This window comes from Stegastes partitus, unplaced genomic scaffold (assembly GCF_000690725.1).
Source record: "Stegastes partitus isolate 25-593 unplaced genomic scaffold, Stegastes_partitus-1.0.2 Scaffold1489, whole genome shotgun sequence".
Classification (NCBI taxonomy): domain Eukaryota; kingdom Metazoa; phylum Chordata; class Actinopteri; family Pomacentridae; genus Stegastes; species Stegastes partitus.
In genome coordinates this window covers 27,213-49,315 of record NW_007579220.1, presented here as the reverse complement: position 1 = coordinate 49,315, position 22,103 = coordinate 27,213, and the positions used below count along the sequence as shown (strand labels likewise).

Here is a 22,103-nt window from a genome sequence, read left to right as displayed (position 1 = left end):
TTAGTACTGTCTTTTTAGCTCTATCTTTTTAATTGATTTGATCGTTTTGAATCTGCATTTCTTACTTTATTAAATTTCTTTAGAAGTGTACAATTATGAAATGTGTATATTTTGATAGAAAATGTACGTCTATTGTTAAGTGTTGTTGTTCATCTTATAATGAACTTTTACACGATTCATTTTTGGACATAACTGTATATTTGTTGGGCTTAATATCACACCCAGTGCTCACTCCTCCAATTGCATAAATAAGTTGGCTCTGAGTTGGTTGCTAGCCCTTTCTTCAGGTGTGACTCTACCTAACACAAGGACGTGTTTTAATGTAGTGTGTGAGATGTGTGTTTACAAAAAAGTCACTGCACTAATTGCACCCATTTGAATTTTCCTTCACACTAACCGACTCTTTCGTTCTCTGCCTCCAGCCTCTTTCCCCATCATACGCTGAACTCCCGACCCCAGTTTGTGACAGACTGCGCTGCATCCCTCCCAGGACTCCCACCGTCCTGGGAGGGATGAGTCCTGTATCATCTGCCTCATGACACAGATGCGGCGTTGCGCCAGGTGGCCCCTCATAACCTCCGTGTGCTGTCACCAGTGAGTCACACACACACACCTCCAAACTCGCACAAAACAATGGTGCAGACCATCTGTCTAAAAAATGTGTTATACAACAGGTCATTCTAACTAAACTCTGATTGGTCAAAGACAAAAACCAGACCGATGGTTCTTTTCACTGGTTGCTATGCTGGTCATAACATGATCCGTCATGCTTTCATATGTAAGTGCCACGCTGTGTATGGAAGACTGAGTTTCAGGTGATAGAATCTGGAAACTAACTACTGCATAAATTATCATTCTCGACCAGTAATTATGTATTAATGTTCTTAGTGACCCCTTGAACTTCTTATCTAGTTGTGCAGTATCACCATTACACTCATAATCACAATAACAAAGAGCATTTCCTCAGTCTTTTTTGGCATCGATTGCATTGTTCGTGCCTTCTTTGGAACTGCACAGCGGGTTCCAGATCACGCTGTGTTAAAGCTTAATGCTAACATGAACCTGCTGCTCAGTAGCGATGCCAACAATAGCCATGCTAATATTCACCAGTTTAATTTAGCATATTAGCATTAATTTAGCATGCTAACCAGCAAAGAAGAGAGGAGAAGTAATTACTTTTGCAGGTGTGTAAACAATTCAACTAATAATTTCTAAGACATGTTTTAAAAACCACAAATGTCAACCTGTTGGGGGCGCTAGAAGTGTCACTGAGGTCAATAGGGTTCATCCTCTGGTGGCATGAATATTTATAACTGATGTGTCCCTGTCTGCAGAAACCTAAGATCTATACAGTCCATCCAGTATTGAGAAAATTCAGTCTAGACTTAAGTCCTGAAACATGTCTGACGTCAGCATCATAATCAGGTAATAGTCCAAGTACAATTAGATCACTTAATACAATCGGTTCACTTTTTTTTCTAATTAAAACCTTGATGGCTGCTAACTTGTCAGTTTTCTCATCAAAATTGAGCCTTCAACTGCGTATAATTTGAAGGGATAAATGCGCCTACTTCCAAACCTAAATACTAAGCCAAAGCCTGCACACATCCGGTGTTTGGATGCAAAGAAAATCTGCATTCTTTGGTCTGTTTTAAGAAGCAGGACTCTCGCTCACTCCTCGTCTTTCATCGTCGTTATCAGCCTGCATGCATTATTCCTGTAATCCTCACGGTGGCACTCTCCACTGACTGTATCACCACACCAGCAGACGCTCATATACACACAGTGAGCTTGTGTAATCCCTTTCATTTTTGATGAGTCAAAGCCAGCACTCGCTCTCCTCAGGGGGGAAATGTCTGATAGGATGGAACTGGCCAGCCAAGGAGGTGCTATAAGGAGGAAGAGGAGGACGACACAGAGGGAAAAAGTTTCGCACAAAGTTTGCGAATTTGACATAAGGCCACCTGCATCCTCTTTGTGGGCGGTTTGTTTGATGTGATGAGACCGAGTGGTCCCCCACCCCCTCAGCCTCATCTTGTCAATCCATCACAGAGTGAGGTGAGGAGAATAGGGAGTGGATTGGGTTTCTGCCGGCTGGAAGATGATCCTCGAGTATTTCAAGACCAGCAGAGCCAGGGTCTCCGTCAGTGTCACCTTCAGGGAGTGACGATGTTTGTGTGATGTCTCGGAGCCCACGTCTGCAGGCTCCACTGGTGTACTGGAGGGAGACGAGCATACCTTTGGACCGCCTCGGCTTAGATTACACTGTCTGAGCCTCTGCAGTGTATAGTTTCAGTGCAGTCCAGTCAAATTATCGTTTAAAATTAACAAGTATAAATATGTATCAAGTTCTATCTCACATGTGCTCTGAATGAATTCCTGCTGCTTCTCTTTGCTGATGGCATGTAGAAGATTATTTATAACTGTATATAACACAAAGCTCATTAGGCAAAAGTACAATTAGGATTATTCACTGTTTCTACAGTTGGTCCACCACTTTACAAAAATGTCTCAGAAACAGGGAGGAAAAGGGATGAAGGTTGTGCCCGTGGTGAACCGCTTTCATCCACCATGAGGTTAACACTGTTGACATTTATTCAAATATCTCAACTACTAATGCATGAATTGCTAGTAAATGTGGTGCAGATGTCCATAGTGCCCAGGAGTTAAACCTTTGGGAATGCTCTGACTTTTTCTCTCAACATCAAGTCAAACTTTTTATCTATCCTTGGCTTATCATATAAAACATTTTAACATCCATTGACAGTGAAGCCTACTGACTTTGTTGATGCTCCGACTTTAAGTCTGCCATGATACTTTGGTTTACTACAAACACACTCAATAAACTACTTTAAGACAAGGACCAGGAGCAGCTGGGATCGAACCTCCAACCGTATGATTCGTGGATGACTGGCCCTACATACTAGAGGAGCTGTTTAGTGCTAGTTAACAAAATTAATCTGTGAACAACATTGATATACAGTATGACTTAATGTACCAATCCTGTTAGAGAACAGTTACCTGCTTACATAGAAGTAATATTAACATTTGTTTGATGTCATGTCCATAGATAGTGGTTTACTTTGGTCCGATAGCAACTTTTAGCTCTGGTTGGGTTCCAGCTAACTCCTGAGAGAAATATGTGACTTTTTACTTGCTAGATTCTCCAGTAGCAATCAAAACATTTACCAGACTAAAAAAATAATTGAAATTACCCAAAAATCTTAATTTAAAGCCATGGCATGTGTGTTAAAGACCTGCTGGTTTGTGAACCACTCTGTTGAGGGTTTGAGTTTGTAATTTGGCCGTTGTTATTGTGAACTCGGCGATTTGGGTGAGGGGTGGGTCTAACTAAAAACTCAAGGACACTATACATGCCCATATTTTAGTAATTTGTCAGCCATAAGGTGGCTAGGCCCTTAAGCATACCATGCTTTGTTGTGTATTTTCCTCTAAATGGGACCATCATTTATTAAATGAACATCATGCTGTGCTGAAAGAGATGCAAAACCAGCAATTGAGACCATAAACTCATTTGGAAAATCTTTACTGAGGTGATAAATCAAGTGAGAAGTAGAATTAGTTTCTCATAGACTGCTATACAATCAGAATTCTTTTTGCAACCAGAGGTGTTGCCCCCTGTTGGCTGTTGGGAAGAATGCAGGTTGAAGACACTTTCACATCGGTTTTACTTTTCAGAACCAAAGGTCATCTCTCATAATTTTAGCTGTTGTGAAAGAGCAGTGCCAACGAGTAAAACCAGATTTTTGTGCTGTCTGGACCGGCTACATTCCTATGTGAAGTCCATACCTTTATTGAACTTTGTTGCAGGTGTAGCTGCATTGTTTGTCTGTTTTCCTGCAGGAGGTTTCATCCTCAGAGGTGCCTTTTTCACAGTTCTCTGCAGACTAACAATGCTCATATGTTTATCTGTGACAACATAATGTTTAAAATAATCATAAAGACTCATGCTGATGTTTCCAGCAGTTTTCTTACTGGCTAGTTACAGATTATACAGCTCATACGGGATAGTGCAGTGTATGCTAGTACAGTACTCACACTTCCATAAAGTCATTCTTCTTTCTACTTTAATAGTAGGCTATAATGGGATAGTACTTGCTTTTAAATATATTTTAAAAAAAACCTCAAGTGGGGACCTTTTAATATAAAAATAGGACTCTTTATGTCAGATCATGGCTTAAAAATGAAAGTCATTTTCAGATGCAGCTTCACACACGCACACATACACACACACACACACACACACACACACACACACACACACACACACACACACACACACACACACTCCCCCACCTTAGCTCAACAGAGTGGCTTCAGATCGAGTGAGTCACTTATTCTTCGTCATGAATAAATCACACCCACTGCTACTCCCTTCTACACTGCACCACTGTCTTTTCCAAAACACACCCGTGCACACACACACACACACACTCAACATGCAAACACACACTGTACCAACACACTCTGGGGTTGCATCCTTTTGCTCTCTCGTTGTTGTGCAGAAAGTGTATTTTCCAGGCTTTGGCATTATTGACAACACAGTGCACTGCACGCCCTGGAAATGTTGCAAAAAAAAAAAAAAAAAAAGGTTCCATTTACAAATTGAGCCCTCTTTAGATTACTTTTTAATGTTTGTTCTATTTTTAGCATGAAGTTTTCACCACCGTTGCCTTTCCAGTGCACCTCTGCAGACCGTACAGCACATCCTAAAGAATCTACAACGTGGGTTTTTGCTGTCGCCATCGCTTTGCGTCCCTTCAAACAGTTAAAGCGAGAGCGCAATCCTTTGCTCTCTCTGCTCCTCAAGAAGACATTTGTCACTTTCCATTTTTACAGCCCTCCTCCCCGTCCTCCCCCCTCTTAGCGGTAAAACGGAGTTCATGTCGTCCTGCATTTCCCTGAGGCAAACTGATGGCTACACCCAGAGACCCCGACGTACACACAGAGCAAGACAAAGTGACTGCTCCTTTTATGCCACTTTGTTTATGTTGTACTCTCTCTCTTCTTAGACAAGGAAAGCTTCCTTGTCCCTTATTGCTTTTTTGCCCTCCTTACAAACACCCCTCTTGATGCCTTTACCTCTTTTCTTATGCTTTATTCTCATTGTTATAAGGTCACATTTCCCACCAGTTCTTTAATCTTCACCAGGCTCTTTCTTACCTCAGCATCTTCTCGCCCAATCCCTCCAGCGTACGCCTCACTCTCACCGTGGGTAAAAAGCCTGTGAAATTTCCCACAGGATGAGGCAACACGAGTTTGCTTCTACAAAGTAGGAAATGGACTCGTATCGGAGGCATTGATTATCCTCTCAGTATTATGGGAAGGAGATGGCAGCGAGGTGAGGGCTAAGAGCCCCGCGGTCGATACACATTCTCATCACAATGCCGGATGTTTCTGCGTAGTCGGATAGGTTTCGATGCCCCGACATGAGCGGTAATTGTCCTCGGGTGACTCTATTAATTGAGCAGTATAAAGCAATGAAAGAAAATTGACAGGGTTGATTTGATTTTTGTTAGGGATTTATGGTAAACCTTTAACTTGTTGTACAGGAAACAACAGGCAAAGTAGTAGCTGTCACACTTTAATAGGAGTGGCGGAGGAGGGAAGAAGTAATAACATTACCAGTGACAGTAATTGTGGTATTGTTGGTAGTGACTGTATGGATTAGCTTTAAATGTTCAGGAACAAAAGAGAGATTTTCTGACTTACATCTGGTGGTTTCTAGCCTTTTTTAAAACTTCTTCATGTTTTGACAAGTTTCTTGTGCCACCACAATACGCTGGCAGTAAATAGAATAGTACTGTTTATTGAAGACATAAACAGTTTATAGCGAGGCCTGTGGATAATCCAGAGTAGTGTTTAATGATATGCCACCATTATGAAGCAAATGAGATGAGTCACACTAAATATGATTGAAATAGCCACATTTCTGGTATGAAAGTAGTTATGGAAAGACTTTCTCCTGCTGTGGTGACAGGGAATTTAAGAGCAATGTGGTCGGTTTTTTTCAGTTCTGATTATTTGACTGATGTGTTGGCTTGCTGAGCATCTGCTGTGTTTCTTTCCGTCTCTGTCCATTTTGCACATCTCCTGTTGCTTTGCTTTCTTAGTGAATTCTGTTGAACTAAATTGCTGACAAGAAAACACGCTTGTTTCTATTTTGGTTTGAAATTAAAGGGAGAGTCAGGCATGGTAATGCAGCCCTCTCTTTTTTTGAATTCAGTGACGATGCTCTCTTGGTCTGTAAACTGCTCATTTTGTGTGTGTTTGCACTGAAAAAAAGAAAATGTACACAGTCCTGGCTCTGTAAATAGAAACCAACAAAACGTCCTGTGCACATTTGAGCTTGTGATCGTTCGTGCTTGTGCTATCTAATAATATTACTAAACTGCATTTACATAGCGCCTTTCAAAACTGGAGTTACAAGGGGCTTTATTAAAAAACAAACAAACAAAAAAAAAAAAACGTTAGAAAAAGCAAGGGAATATTAAAAATGGACAACAATAAAAAATTACAAAGGACATTTTAAAATATACAGATTTGAATCTATACAGACGGATTTTAAGAGCTCTTTAAATCTTTTGAAACTGTAGTTATGATTAAATATGCTAACCAACTAAATAGCAAAAAATCTTTTCCCAGAGTCGCAAATATGGGCTTTTTTTTCACAGACTTGCTATAATATGAAAAGCAACCTGTGGTCGGATACCTCCAAGAGTAGTAGTATATATATGTCCAGCCTGTGTGCTATAGGGCAAGTTAACCATCTCCTAGCTTTTATATTTACATTTATGCAGCCTTATATATGGGAAATATTAGAGTGATATGTCTTCACACTCTTAGTAAGAAAGTAAGTGAGCCAAAATGTTGTACTCTTCCTTTAAGGCCTCGTCTTATTAGTGATTGTTCTTTACTGCAAGACATTTTTCAAACCAGTTTTGCGTCACCATTATTTTATTTCAAGGCCTCGTTGTTTTATTTGGCAAATTTTCTTTTGATGTTTGCAGCGATGACAGACAGACTTTGTATTTTGCTCCTTTATGTTTTGCATTTTTGTCACACATACATGTTCCTTCCATGATTTGCAAAAGAATTGAGCAGGTCTTTAACCAGAAGATTACAATTTCTGCACTGTCTGCTCAGCATATATGCCGAGTCCTACTATTTCAGATTCCCAGCCATCTTATGAGGCGCCTGAAAGTCAAGAGGAATGTTGCAAGGTACTGCAAAAGGGGAAGATCCCCATCTCTCTCTTTCTCAAACACTCACCTCTGCCAACTTCTTGCCCCTCTTAGAGACAGCAGTTTTTCTCCACCCACAACAGCAGCTGGCACCAGCTCAGCCCTAACTCACAAAACCAAGAAAAGCCCCCAGAAAAGGACAAGAACTTCTACTTAATGGACAGATAAGACTTTTGGAAGAGCTCCTTGGACCAGCAGATTTGCCCATTTTCCTGCAAACGTGATCAGGGATGAGATATATTGACTGCAGACTAAGCAGAAGAGAAAATACAGACGCAATCAGACTTTAGTAGATATTAGCTACAGAGCACTGATGGAGCTGAGGGGAGGAATCTGCTCTTTGTTTTTCCTGGTGATTGGTGTGACCTTGCTCAGTGACTCTGGCTGCCTGAGTGAACACAACGTGGGCAAAGAGGGGGTTGGAACTCAGAGGCCGCCTCACCTTATCTTCATCATGGTGGACGACCAGGGCTATGGAGACATTGGCTACCACGGCTCAGACATCCACACTCCTGCGTTGGACCAGCTGGCAGCAGAGGGGGTCAAACTTGAAAATTATTACGTCCAGCCTATCTGCTCACCCTCACGCAGTCAGCTCATGACAGGCCGGTGAGTTTCCTCATTACACCACCATTCAAATCGCATTATTATTCAGTTGCAACATCTGTTCTCATCTGATGTGGGTAAGCATATCATCAATAGTCTTTTTGTCTTGCATATTTATGGGACTCAATATACAATGCCAGAAAAAGACATTATTTTTCTGAAAAATGCCGTTTTAGAAGGCTCATTTTTTTACAAGTACAATTTGATTCATCATGATGTTGACTACAAAAGCAGAAATTATCTATTTTATTGAATATCGGTCTTGTCTAAAGGCTAAATAGCAACAAAACTTTAAAATAAATAGCAAAAATATTGTCAAATCAGTGTATGTTTGATCGTATTCTGACCCAACAATGATATTTCAGTGCAGAAATTGTGCAGGTTACCACAAACTGGGTAGAAATAATTCTTTAAAATCAATGAAAACCTTGGCTTCATGGTGTCCAACAATGTGAGCGTTTCTAATGACATGCAACATTATACGTGAAATTTTTAATTATCATGATGCCAGATATGTATGATGACATCTTCTCTCACATTCTCGGTATGTTGCCAGCTACCAAATTCACACTGGACTGCAGCATTCAATCATCCGACCCCGTCAGCCCCTCTGCCTGCCCCCAGACTTCCCCACCCTCCCAGAGCGTCTGGCTGAAGCTGGATACGCCACACACATGGTGGGTAAATGGCACCTGGGTTTCTGCAGGCCGAGCTGCCTGCCCACCGGACGTGGCTTTCAGAGTTTTCTGGGCACACTGACCGGCAGTGGAGACCATTTCTCCTATCAGAGCTGCGACGGGGCTGAAGCTTGTGGGTTTGACCTGCATGACGGAGACCGACCCGCCTGGGAGATGACCGGGAACTACTCCACTCTGCTCTACATCGAGAGGTAAGCACTAAAGTATTAATAAATGAACAAATACAGAGAGACAAAGCTTAAATACCTTTAAAACTTTCCATCTTTTCCAACCAGAGTGAAGCAGATCCTGAAGAGCCACGACCCCCATACTCCACTTTTCCTCTATCTGTCCCTTCAGGCCGCCCATACACCCTTACAGGTACCAGAACATTTTCTGCACCACTATGATTCTCAGACCAATCGTATCAGGCGCCACTATGCAGCCATGCTCAGCTGCTTGGACGAAGGCGTTGCAGAAGTAGTCCAAGAACTGAAGACTAGTGGCCTCTATGAAAACTCAGTGCTGATCTACTCATCTGATAACGGAGGGCAGCCGCTCTCTGGTGGGAGCAACTGGCCGCTCAGAGGTGGCAAAGGGACCTATTGGGAAGGGGGCATCAGGGCCGTGGGCTTTGTCCATAGTCCTCTTCTGAAGAGGAAGGGCGAAGTAAGCCGAGCGCTGATCCACGTCTCTGACTGGTTTCCCACATTACTGGGGCTGGCCGGGGCCCTGCAGTCCAACCGTGGCCTTGATGGTCACGATGTGTGGCGGAGCATCAGCGAGGACTCGCCTTGTCCTCGCACTGAAATCCTTTTCAACATTGACCCAGGGTCCAGGAAACCCGGGGAGCCTTATGACAAGGCGTTGGTGCTCAACGGCTTTGGGATCTGGGACACAGCTGTTAGAGCAGCATTAAGGGCCGGTGACTGGAAGCTGCTGACAGGAAACGTGGGTGACGGGGACTGGATCCCACCGAAGGCTCTTCCCGTCGGTCGAGAACGGTGGCAGAAATTGGAGAAGCGGCGCAACGAGCTGGGAAAGTCGGTGTGGCTGTTTAACATCAGCTCCGACCCTTACGAGAGGTACGACCTGGCAGAGGCTCGTCCAGAGGTGGTGAAACATCTGCTGAAAAGGCTGGCGGAGTACAACCAGACAGCTGTGATGACCAGGAATCCACCGGATGATCCTATGGCTGACCCAGAGCTCCACGGAGGGGTGTGGGGCCCCTGGCTGGGCCTGGAGGGGCAGGAGGGCGACAGTGGAGAGGATGATGGCAGGAGAGAAAGGATGATGAAGATTAAGCACTGCAAGTTGTGTAAATTAAAAGCCCTCTTCAAGAAGGTGGGGTCACGCCTGCAGAGAAACACCTTATTCTAAATGTCTCCTCGAGCAGCAATGAGTAGACTGAGGGCTTCAGTGTGTTTCAAATGAGCTTGCAACTGTTGTATTAATTTTAAAAGCTCTTTTGAACGACCACACACACAAAGCCAGGCCAAAAACATGCTCGGAAACAGAGCTGTGCATATATAGGAAATAGTGTTCAAGGTGTTACTCATGTTAAAAAATATAGAAATAGTTGTGTGAATAACAAAAAAACAGAGCTTGACAGAGTAGTTTACACCCATGGACTGTATATAAAATATAGATGTGGCCTTGGGTCTAAAAAGTGAAGTCACATACTTTAAACCCTGTGTAAAGTTACTCATCCAGGAGTGTTTAAAATCCTTTAGAATGTCCAACTCTATGAATTCTCTGCCTGTCTCTCCACCCACCTCTCTGCTACTCGCTGCAGCTCAAGCACACCGGCTCAACTAAGACTATATTCTGAATAATAATGACACAGAAAGTACCACTCTGCAAGCTGACATGATTGGTTCTTTAAGTTTGTTGTGTATGGAACCCTGGAAGTCTGAATCTGTGTTTTTGAGATTGTCATCAGTAGACTGCAATTTGAAGGTGGAAATGTTCAGCCACGGTGTTGACTGTTTGTTTTGTTAATGATGTGTCTACCAGCATATGAAAAACATCATATCTTAACATGGTAAAGAAAATGGATTGTCACTACAGGATGTCTTTAAACCTGCAGTCCTTCTAATGGCCAGCAGGGGGGCACTCTTCTGGTTCCAAAGACAAGTTTGAAGTCTGAGAAATGATCCTTCTTCTAATTTGATTTGTTTCCTTGGTAAACTGTTTCCTAATGATTTTATGGTCTCAATCCCTGGTTTCAACTCTCCTTCAATATAGCGAGATGTTAGTTTTGTAAATTATAGTCCCACTTAGAGTAAAATTAAGCAGCACTGGTTACCTTGTGAGTGACATTCATCACGTCCGGTTTCAAACTCAAGGCTTCAAAACCACAATCCACAAACTAAAGAGAAAAGTCCTGTTGGCTATGTTCATCTTTTATATATATCGTCTATTTTCTCACCTCCAAACAAGTTGTCATTCACTACATGTAGCTGTCATGCTTTTTGCATTGTCAGTTTTCAAAATTTAGCCGACGAACATCAGAAATTTGAGGTCGTGTGAGGTCCCAGACACTGTTAAATAATTTGACAAGGGCTTCATTTGGAGCATACTGACGCTGGAGGGAGAAACGGAGACAAACAAAAATACAAAGCAGTAGAAAATGCACACAGGTCAGATAGACAAGAGAGACCTTCAATCAAACGGTGAAGGTCGGCAGATAAACAGGCAGCCTGATGGACAAAGCAGACAGGGCTGAGCTGACTCATTCACTGTCCTGCGGCCAAACTGCAGCAGGGACACTGCAGGACGTCGCCGGACTGCGTCGGGAGCACCGTGCGCGTCGCTGTGCATGTACGCACGTATTCGTGAACAGTTTGATTAATACCGATGGAGATGGAGTGCGTGCATGTGGAAGTGAGGCCCGCGGTGACCTCTCCATGTCTCATCTCTTAATCATCCGAGAGGACCCTTTAAGGATGACACAAAGGCACCCACGGGGGTTGTTTTTGTCAAATGTCACCTTGTCCTTTTGTTCTTCGGGGTTACGTAGATTCACTTCTGCTCGTAGTGCATTCCTTTGCCTTTGAAAGACCTCTGACCACAACACGATGTCCAGTCCCTGCAGCAGTGCCAAACCGAGAGCAGCTGATGTCTTCTGGACTTATAGATGAAGCTCATTTACTGTGTTATAAAATGCTATGAAATGGATTCAAATAATCAAAATAAAATAACAAATGAACAAAAAAATCAACGTTAGTGAATCATTATGACACATGAGACCGAACCTGTCGGACGCTCAGGAAAAGGCCGCCTTGTTTTACAGAATTGCCCTGTCTGGACTATTTCCTGTTGTTTTTAAGAATTTTCTCATAAGAAGATAAAATGTACGTGAAATTGCTGCACTTCTAGGTGGTTATTTTCAAATTAACTGCCGGTGTGATCTAAAGATTATCGTAGTCTGGGCTCAGCAGAACCAATCAGCACGTATGGGGAGTAATAAAGGATGAAGAAGTCACAAACTGAAGCTTAATTGAAACCTGTGTTTAACAGGAATTTCTTTTTTCCCTATAATTAGTACTGAATCACTGTTCTTTCTACATAGGAGGCTGAAAATAATCTGTCTTTATGGCGGGTCTTATTCTAAAGCATATTTTTCACAGGTATCCGATTGGATGCTTGTTGTGCCACATCTGTGAAGTTCTTATGCTTCTGCTGCATTGATTTTCATTCTTTTTGAGCATGTTGTACAATTTGAGTGCAAAGTTTAATTGCTAAAATACTGTTTTAATGTTAGAAAAGTGAGTATTAATTGAACTCTGGCTTCCTACATGAACTCCAATACACTTCACATCCATCCGTCACCTCCGTCTCACCACATAAAGGGCATTTGGCAACGGACCTGACTTGTGAGGTGCAGAATCATCCAGCATGGACATAACTCCTCAGGACTCTGGGAAGTCGTAGCTTAGACTCCCGCTGCCTGATTCAGTGTGATGTATCTGCCTGCTGGTGAGGCTGCAGCTGTGCGGTGATGTAGCTCGATAGGAGCAGATCGCAGTCGGTGCTGTTGCTCTTCAGCAGCTCGTACCGCAGTGAGCAGCTCCAGCAGTTAGCGTGCAGCAGCAGCAGCAGCTCACTCCTTGACCCCAGCCTTTAGCTTTGTGACTTAATCAGTGTGTGTGTGTGGATCTGCAAGATGTGTTTCTGGGTGCGAGTGTCGACGGCAAATCCCACACACAGCAGCAGCAACAGGGCTTTAGATTCCTCCCCAGTGGCCTGATAATGAATATTCAACTGTCCTTCTCCACCATCTCTTCCCCCTCTGGTCAACCCTCACACTCCTCCTCCTCCTCTTCCTTCCTCCCTCCTCTCTTCTCTCTCTTTCTTTTTTTTTTTTTTCTCCCTCAGCTCTTTGCTCATTCCCTCTGCAAACCACCCTCCCTCCCTGTCGTTCTTTTTCATTTCGCTCCTACTCACTTCATTCGTGCTCATTTGGAAGACGGAGCTAGGAATATTAGCCGTGTTTTGCTCAGAGCTCAGTGGCGCACAGTTAAATAAAAAGAGTGGAGGAGGGAAGAGAGAGCTCCTCGGAGGCTGCAGGGGGCTGTCGTGTCTGAAGAGCTTGTAGATCAGATTAAAAAAAAAAAAAAATCTTGTTTAGCGAAAAAGCCCGGCTGCATACGTAGCACACACTGTATGACTAGTTATGGTGAGAATAAAATGAAAGGATCATCTGGATATGTGCTGTATTGTGATGCAAACCCCTTCCAACTTCCCTGCCCTGTCTGTGACTCTCATCCCCAAGACGACAGGTTCCTACCGAAGATATAAAGAATATAGATAGTTAAATTTTAAAAAGACTAAATAATTTACTAAACCAGCTGGGAACTGGACTTTTTAGCAAACGTTACTCAAGCAGGAGTAATTACTGCATTTGTTCAGGACTTTTCTTCTTTTTTTTTTTTTTAGAGCACTCCGACTTAATATGTGGACTAAACTACTGTGCACATGTTCATTGTAACAAAGGACGTGTCACACGTGGTTTATTCATGTTTTTCATAAATTTTTCATAAAATAGAACTCAGCGGTGCAGATTATACCAGATTTTAGCCATGCAGACAGCAGCAGCAAAGAGGATTAGTTTGCTGTTTTAATGGGATGTTGACAAAAGGAAGTAAAGTTGTCCTTAAAATATGTATTTTTTAAAAACGCAGCTTGGTAGTTCAGTGGGGAATTGCATGAGTCACGTGGTTGTTGCGATTCTGTTTAATGAACCAAAACTGTCCTTAGAAATTACCAACAGGTAAATAGTAAAACATCCTCATACCTTTCTTTTGCCCTATTTTTTATTTGCATTAGTCCTCCAGTAACACTGAGTACAAGCTCGTCTGACTGCGCCACATGTTTTTGCACAAAACCAGTCAAAACATAACTATGAAATTAATAAATGTCAAATAACCAGAAAGCATAACCCTGATATTTGATTAAACTGCTCTTCACCTATTTGTAGATGACGATATGTGTTATGCGTTTTGTTTTTTCTGCAAAGCACGTTAATGTCCATTTTTAACCAATCTGCTTTTTTATCTGAGGAATCCGAGTGCAGAACCAGGAGTCCATGAGTTCCTGATGCTGTGTGATCATTTCAACCACAGAAACTACAGCGAGAGCAACAATCCAACAGGTGATTGTACAGGTATGGACACACCTCTTTGTCAGCAAGAGAACGAAGTCTGATGATCTGGCCTGAGGCTCAAACAATCATCACATACAAACTTTCTACATTAATTTAGTCATTTTGCTGAAAATGTCCCCCTATTATAGGCTAGAACCAAATTTAGTTGCGTGACGAGGTTATGGAAAGTGAATATTGGATAGCAACAGCCTGTGGTAGTCATTAGAGGTAGAGGGAAGCATCACAGGGCTGCAAGGTGGCTCGGTGGTTAGCACCGTTGCCTCACGGCAAGAAGGTCCCCAGTTCGCATCCTGGTGAGGACACTCGGGATCTTTCTGCGTGGAGTCTCCATGTTCTCCCCGTGCAGCGTGGGTTCTCTCCGGATTCTCCGGCTTCCTCCCACAAGTCCAAAAACATGTTGAGGTTAATTGGTGATTCTAAATTGTCCATAGGTGTGAATGTGAGTGGTTGTCTGTCTCTAAGTGTAGCCCTGTGATAGACTGGTTACCTGTCCAGGTGAACCTGCCTTCACCCTGAGTCAGCTGGGATAGACTCCAGCCCCCCACCACCCTAGACTGGTAAATACTGACGTCTACATTTTAGATTATTTTTTGTATTAATTGACATTACTTTGCATTAATCTGTTTTCACTTTGACATGAAAGAGTCTTTTTTTTGGTAAATTCTTGTCCATAAAGCAAAATTAAATTGACCATGACGCCACGTTGAAAGTCAATAAAAGAGGAAACCTTCCAAGGGATGGTGCATATTTTATATAAGCATTGATTATCATGTTACAGTGTAGTGTTTTGCTTGGAAACCTACAGTCCTGCCATTTATGTACTTGTTACTTTAACACATATCACCAACTTTATTTAAACCAACAGCAGGCACCTCCCCCCAGCAGGACAAGCACCCCTTCCACAAAACCTGGTCAGCTTGAGGAACATGACAAAGAGCACAAAGTATTGACTTGGTCTCTCAACTCCCCAGATCTCCATCCTATTGAGCTTCTATGGGAGTGAAACCGGAACAAACCCGATTGAAGAGGCCCCCCCAGCCAACAGTCCTAATACCAGACACCACAGGACTCCTCCAGAGGTCTTGCATCCATGCCCAGGACTTTACTGGTAGAACAAGTGGGATCTACACAGTATGAGGTAGGTGGTTTTTTAGTACTGTGGCTGATATTTAGGTGCACACAGAGACAAAAAAAAAAAAAAGAAGAAGAAGCCTCACACCAGCAACACCCCTGAGATGAGATTTTTGATGAGCTCCCTGCATGTGGGACACTGGTGAAGACAATCGTTAGATGCCCACACATCTGATTCCCAGTATAACATGATGGCCTGCAGAAATAAGGCACTGTCAGATGATATAAATCACGGAGGAGGTGTCACGCCAACACTCGCGCAAACATACACATTTGAACACACAGCGCTCTCCAGTATGTGGGAGGGAGCTGTCAGACCCACTGTTGGGTAATCAGTCGAAGGTAAAGCTAACTTCACATCTTAAGATTCCTTCGCTGGAGTCGTGAAGTTAAACACAAAAGCCTCGTGGTTCTGCCTTAAATATAACTTGTTATTTTCTTGTGATGGACACTGTGTTCTGGATATAGCTGATGGTTCTGTGCTGAAAGTGGATGCGGTCCTTTCTCTCTGCACTCGCTCACTGAGAGAGTGGCATCAACGGCTCAGCTGGGACGCATTGAACGGAGTCTCTGGCACCGTAGCTTGCAGCCCATTAAGCGGTGAAATCACCCCGATGTGCTGTTAAATGCTTACTTACGACAATGTGACGATTTGATAATTGACACAGAAAGGCGATAGATCAGCTTTAACGCGCTGTCCGTGGCAGACCGATCCCAGGGAAGCTGTAAAGATTCCCTGAATGGCAGCCAGACGGGAAGCTTTGACCTCTCGCCGCTTTCGTCGACACAACAAACACCTCAAAACCTTGAAAGTCTTGTGATGTTGCAGCGTGAGGGAGGAGGGATACGTGGAGAAGCCGTGAGCCAAACTGAAAACATTCTTGCTGAGTGAGTCACTCCCCTTTGGCCTCTGCGGCTCCACAACGCTGCCGTTACAGTATCATGAATGTAGAGCATGTGCAGCTGAGAGGCACACTTCTTCCACACTGAGAGACGACTTTAATTACCTCGTCCTGTCATGCCAGGCGCTGCAATAACGCGGGACGTCTTCTGCGCGCCCACGGCTGCGGGGTCTATTTTTCTAATGTTAAATAATTTAACGTCATGTGATGAGGCAGGAGCTATCTAAACAGGAAGAGGAGACAGGGAATCATGGGAGGCAATTACCTCCCCAAAATGAAGACGTGGGTTGAAGGGGTAGCAGGATAAATCTGAGAGCTGCACAATGACAAAACAACAACCACGAGGAGCTTTATTAGGAGCATCAGTTCAACCTAATCCAATACAGCAGCTCTGCCATAAACTTCAGTTTACCAGGTTTATGTGTTGCTTTGTTTGTGGGCGTCGTCATCTTTCTGGGTGGTGGAGGTGCACAAGCATTCCTTATATTTCATCCATTCTGTTCACATACATGAAGCCTTTTCTTATCGGTCACCGTTCAGCAGCACAAGTCACAAAGTGAAGAATAAACTGATTATATGGTATGACATTAGTTACAGTTACGTGGAAATTATTTCCCTGATTAGAATCATTCTGATTAGAGTCCAGCTTAACTGTTTACGTTTAAAATAAAGTGATCATATAACTTTTTTGAGAACATACTATACATTCAGTGAACCCAGATGGACCCACAAACAATAAATAATGTCAACACCAAAAACCTGTATTTTTAGGAAAGAGAATATTATTATTATTATTGTTGTTGTTGTTGTTGTTGTTATATATACACATATATATAAAAATTATTTATTTACACATTGACTGGAAAAAATTGGACAAAACTCTAAAAAAAAATTCTACATTAAAACTGTATTTTCACAAATCGTAATTTTTTTTTTACATTTTGTAACTTTAAAATTACAGTTTATGCTGAATTTGAATTGCAAAAAATATAATTTTTGATGTGTTTGCTGTTTTGATTTTTTCTTTAAATCTATGTTAAAAACTGAAAAATGGTTAAAAAAAAAAAAAGAGTCAACTATTGTTTTACGGATCTTTTCAAGATTGTTAAATTAAAGAAAATAAACACTAAAATCGCAGTGTAAGTCTACATCAAAACTTAATATATTTATAAATAGTAATTCATTATTTTACAATGTGTGGCCATAAAGTTCCAGTTTTACTGTTTTTAAATGAGCAAAAATATCATTATTTTGCTTCTATTTACTGCTGTTTTCACCGTTTTTGAATGTCACAGTATTCCGCCGGTCATTAATATACTTTTACTGGCACCTTGACTGCCAGATTTTCATGCCTGATGCATTTATAGATTATTATTTCTTCTTTAGCGTACCGAATCAGGTGTTGTAAAGGGATAAAAGATGAATCTGAGATGATTAGTAAAAGAAAAATGTCCTTGCGTGCACAAATTAATATTCACTTTTTCAGTTTCTTGATGAATACCAGATAGTTTTCTATTTTCAGGCCTCTAACAATTAACCTATTCAAATGAAGCAATCAGGACACGGGGGAAACCATTTTTTGGTGAATTTTATTAGAGCTCACAGAGCGAAGGGCGTGCAGGCTTCATCTTCAGAGGTCACGATCCTGGAAGGTTGGGATCCGCCGCTCTGTACTCCACTGTTAGCCGCCCACCTCTCAAACCTGCCACAGCACAGCCCGTCCAGGACTCTTCTGACAGCCACATCACAGAGAAACACGGCTATTCAGCAATTAATACGACGGTACCTCTGCACCCTCGCTAATTAGGCTTTCATATCAGAGCGGCTCCCTGTAATTATGGCAGAAACTGGTTGCGCTGCTCCTGTGCTCACTGCAAACACTCATTAATCGCCGGCAACGCTCTCTAAACACCGTGCCAGATATTCACTCACAGTTCAGAGGCACGAAAAAGGAGGAGAAAGGAGATGCACATGTTTGCTTTTATGTAAAAGACACATACAGCCAACGACATTATTCTGATATTAAATAACAGTCTTTGCAAATGCCTATATGGTATTTTGAATTTAGGAATGAAACAAAAGGCCAAAAATACAGAAACACGAGCAAAGGCGGAAGTTTTTCGTGGTAATTTACTGAGACAAGATGACAAGGAAGCAGGCAGAACACAATGGCTAAATGGCAACGTGCAATATTTGGCAAACAGAGGAGGGCGAGCAGCTTTCTAATTTTAGGAGGGAGATAATGAGTGAAGTGAGAACAGCTGTGGAGGAAGGTGGCTGAACATCAGGTGATCAGTGGTGGGAAATTAACAGGCGATTAGCGGACAGCTAGTGGCAGCGTCCTCAGTCACACGCGTGGAAGGAACTACAGAGGGAAGCATATGGTTCTGTAATAATATCGCATATAAGCAGGTCCCTCTGCGGATGTGACAAACGTTTCCCCCAAACTTTGGTTTTCTGAAGTGCAACTTTTTGAGTCGCTGCAACCAGTTATACATGAACAGACACACAAAAAAGTGCAATAAGGCAATAAGTCATTGTCACATAGTAATAATCATGTATTAGCAAAGTAATAACACAGTAATAACACAGGAATTAATTTCAAAATAACATATCCAGCTATCATCTTTAGACTAAACTTACACATAATCTAAAGATGAAAAGTTAAGGAACACACACGTATACACGCACAAATCAACATAATGGAATTTAAATGCATATTTAGAATTTGGCTGCAAAGTGGCTCGGTGGTTAGCACCGTTGTCTCGCAGCTAGAAGGTCGCCGGTTCACGTCCAGGTGAAGACACCTGGGATCTCCATGTTCTCCCCGTGCAGCGTGGGTTCTCTCCGGGTTCTCTGGCTTCCACAGTCCAAAAACATGTTGAGGTTAATTGGTGATTCTAAATAGTCCGTAGGTGTGAATGTGAGTGTGCTTGGTTGTCTGTCTCTAAGTGTAGCCCTGTGATAGACTGGTTACCTGTCCAGGTGAACCTGCCTTCGCCCTGAATCAGCTCGGATAGACTCCAGCCCCCCACGACCCTAGTGAGGATTAAGGTGTATAGATGATGGATGGATTTGGAAATTGAATATTAGTTCTTTTCTGTCATCACTACTAACCACTAACAACCTACTTTCTCATTTACGATGTCTGGCTAGCTCAAGTATAATTTTGATCAGATTACAGTTGTGTTATTTCCTTTTTTGGGCAACTCCAAAGAACCAAAGTCCTCAAACCGAACCCATGTCGTACTTCAGGCCTTTCTGGAGCAGGAAGGAGACTCATTGTTTGTAAGGCTGTTGTTTGTTTTTGCTTATTTGCAGTCGTGATTAAAGTAAAAATGGTGATTGTTGCTGGAGTTTTTCAGATCTCACTCTGGCCTGGTGATAAGAATGAGAGGAGTTATTGTGTTAAAACCGTCTCCTAAGCATCTTTTATCCATCGAGCTCAAGGTTGCTCATTTTGGTCTTGTGGAGCTGTTACTCAGTTAATATCTGGACGTTCATTCAGGAAATTAAAAAAGACAAAGGGGTTAAAAGTACCACGATGTTGTGATGAATGCCATGTGATACAACCAAAAGCTCCAGAACAGCTCGTGAATGCGTCTTCTGCTGTCGAGACTGAACTTTGAGCTTCAACCGTGTAATTCACTTTTTCATCATATGGCACCAAAGAGATTGATCATGAATCAATCATCACGTAGAGATGCCTGTAAATGCAGATTTCTGTTGAGCTCGTCACCTCGCTGCAGCTGTAATCACACATCCACCTCTTAAACATGGTGCCAAGAGAATATATTAATACCCTTCATGAGATATTCATGAAAGCGCAGATAAACCTTTACAACGCAGCGGGACATTACATAACTCATATAATTCCCCGTCTCTTATACAATGACGCTCCGGCTTCCAGTTAGAATCCATAAAAAAAAAAAAACTGTGAATTTTAGTCTCTCTCATCAGAGAAATCCATAACGCTGCTGAGTTCAGGTCAGGTCAGATCTTTATCTTAAAACACAACAGAAGGAATGAAAGTTTTGTGAGGAGCCAAGAGGCAGTTTGTGATATATTTTAATTAACAGCAAAGTTTGCAAAATAACACAACTGAAAACCTCCAATTAACTTTCTACATATTCCCTCAATGTTCACATCAGAGTTATGGCTAGTAAAAAAAGAAGCAGAAACACTGTGAACATGATGATGATGATGATGATGATGATGGTGGTGGTGAAGAAGCTTGGTCAGCACTTTGGAGGCTCAAACAGGCATGTAGCTGTGCAGGTGGCGGGCCATACGACAGCCAATTAGAGGTGGCAGAACAACAACTGTGCCCCATTATTAATGTGTCATTTATTTCTGACGCTTCAGCTGTGGCCTAAAATCAAAGTAAGATATTAACGTTCCTCTCGGTTGTGAAAACCGAAAGATAAAATGTGAATTCTTTTAAAAAAATCTTTAAACATGTGAATAAATCGGCAAAATATTTGTGGTAATTAGCAAGAAAAAGGTGCATTTAGTCAATGCAATGTGCAATATTTCACTTTTTAAGGTGCAATATTTTAATTTAATGTGCAATATTTCATTATCATGTAGTATGTGCACTATTTAATTATGATACAAACTGACAGAATCCTTAAACATATGAAAAAATCTGCAGAATATTTGAGGTAATTAGCAAGAAAATGGTACATTTAGTCAATGCAATGTGCAATATTTTAATTTAATGTGCAATATTTCATTATCATGTGTAATTTTTCCATTTTACGTGCAATATTTAATCATAATATAAGCTGACAGAATCCTAGGCAGTATTATTTTTCTATCATGGCCTCATTTCATCTTATTTTTATGTATCAGATATATATTTTACAGTTTTTCTTCTACCTTTCTTACTCACTGTTGCAAAGGAAAACACTAGCGTGGTGTCACAGTGGCTGCCCAGAAGTCCTCATGTTTCATACATTATTCAATCTTTCATTATAACGTGTGATATTACTTTACCACCTCAGAATCATTACGATATTACTTATTGATTTTTCTATTCTGGTCTTATTTTAGCGTCTCGGCTGACTTATTTATATCTCCAGTAATGTGTCGTCCTTACATGCTCTTCTGTTAGACGCTGCATTTCTCAGGTTATGTAATTTTCTTCTCTGAGCACTATTTGGCAAAAGAATTTCCTTCAGGATTAAGAACCACAAACTACACACAGACCTGTTGTTGTAGCAGGAATCTGTTCAATAAAATGACTGTGGTTTATAACAAGGTATGAATGAAAATCTACAAACTGGATCATTATTTTCTCCTGGTGCCACACTGTAAATAGTGATTGACTCCTCTTTTTTTTAAGGTTGGAGGTTTATTAGATGAAAGCCATCATTTGGTGGACACGCAGCCCACCGCTTTGTTCCAATATTAAAATATTGCGGCATCACATCTGAACGCACGACTCGCTGGATGCTGCGTTCACTGGCTGCTCTGGTGTCAGCTTCACCTTTGAGCGCAGAAAGTGAAGATGGAAGGGAGCGATAGTGAAACTGAGCCTCGATCTGTAGCTGCTGGTACATCAGCGAAGATCTCGCGTGGCTTGCATCCCACCTCCACCGCTGCTGCCAGAGAGCGGAGAGCAGACAGAGGTCTCACTCTGCCGCTTATTTCTGGTCTGGAAAAAAAATAACACCAAAACACAACACAACAGGGGAAACATAGAGGAGCAATTTGGCGATTGAAGTCATTTTGCATTTTTTAAAATTGCTGCTGCTATGCTGTTGGGAAATCAGTTGTGCAAACATCCTGGTAGAAATTTTTACAAAATATGACATGATCTTTTTAATAAGTGGCACCAACATCTGCTGGA

General features: G+C 41.9%; 1 protein-coding gene across 1 annotated transcript; it reads left to right on the top strand.

The window, feature by feature from the left end:
- The first annotated feature begins 7,578 nt into the window (after positions 1 to 7,578).
- Positions 7,579 to 9,980, top strand: LOC103370848 (arylsulfatase I). The gene is made up of 3 exons (XM_008300020.1): positions 7,579 to 7,874; positions 8,428 to 8,760; positions 8,845 to 9,980. The coding sequence occupies exons 1-3, from the start codon at positions 7,579 to 7,581 to the stop codon at positions 9,926 to 9,928; spliced, it is 1,713 nt and encodes a 570-aa protein (XP_008298242.1). The 3' UTR covers positions 9,929 to 9,980.
- Positions 9,981 to 22,103: the final 12,123 nt, after the last annotated feature.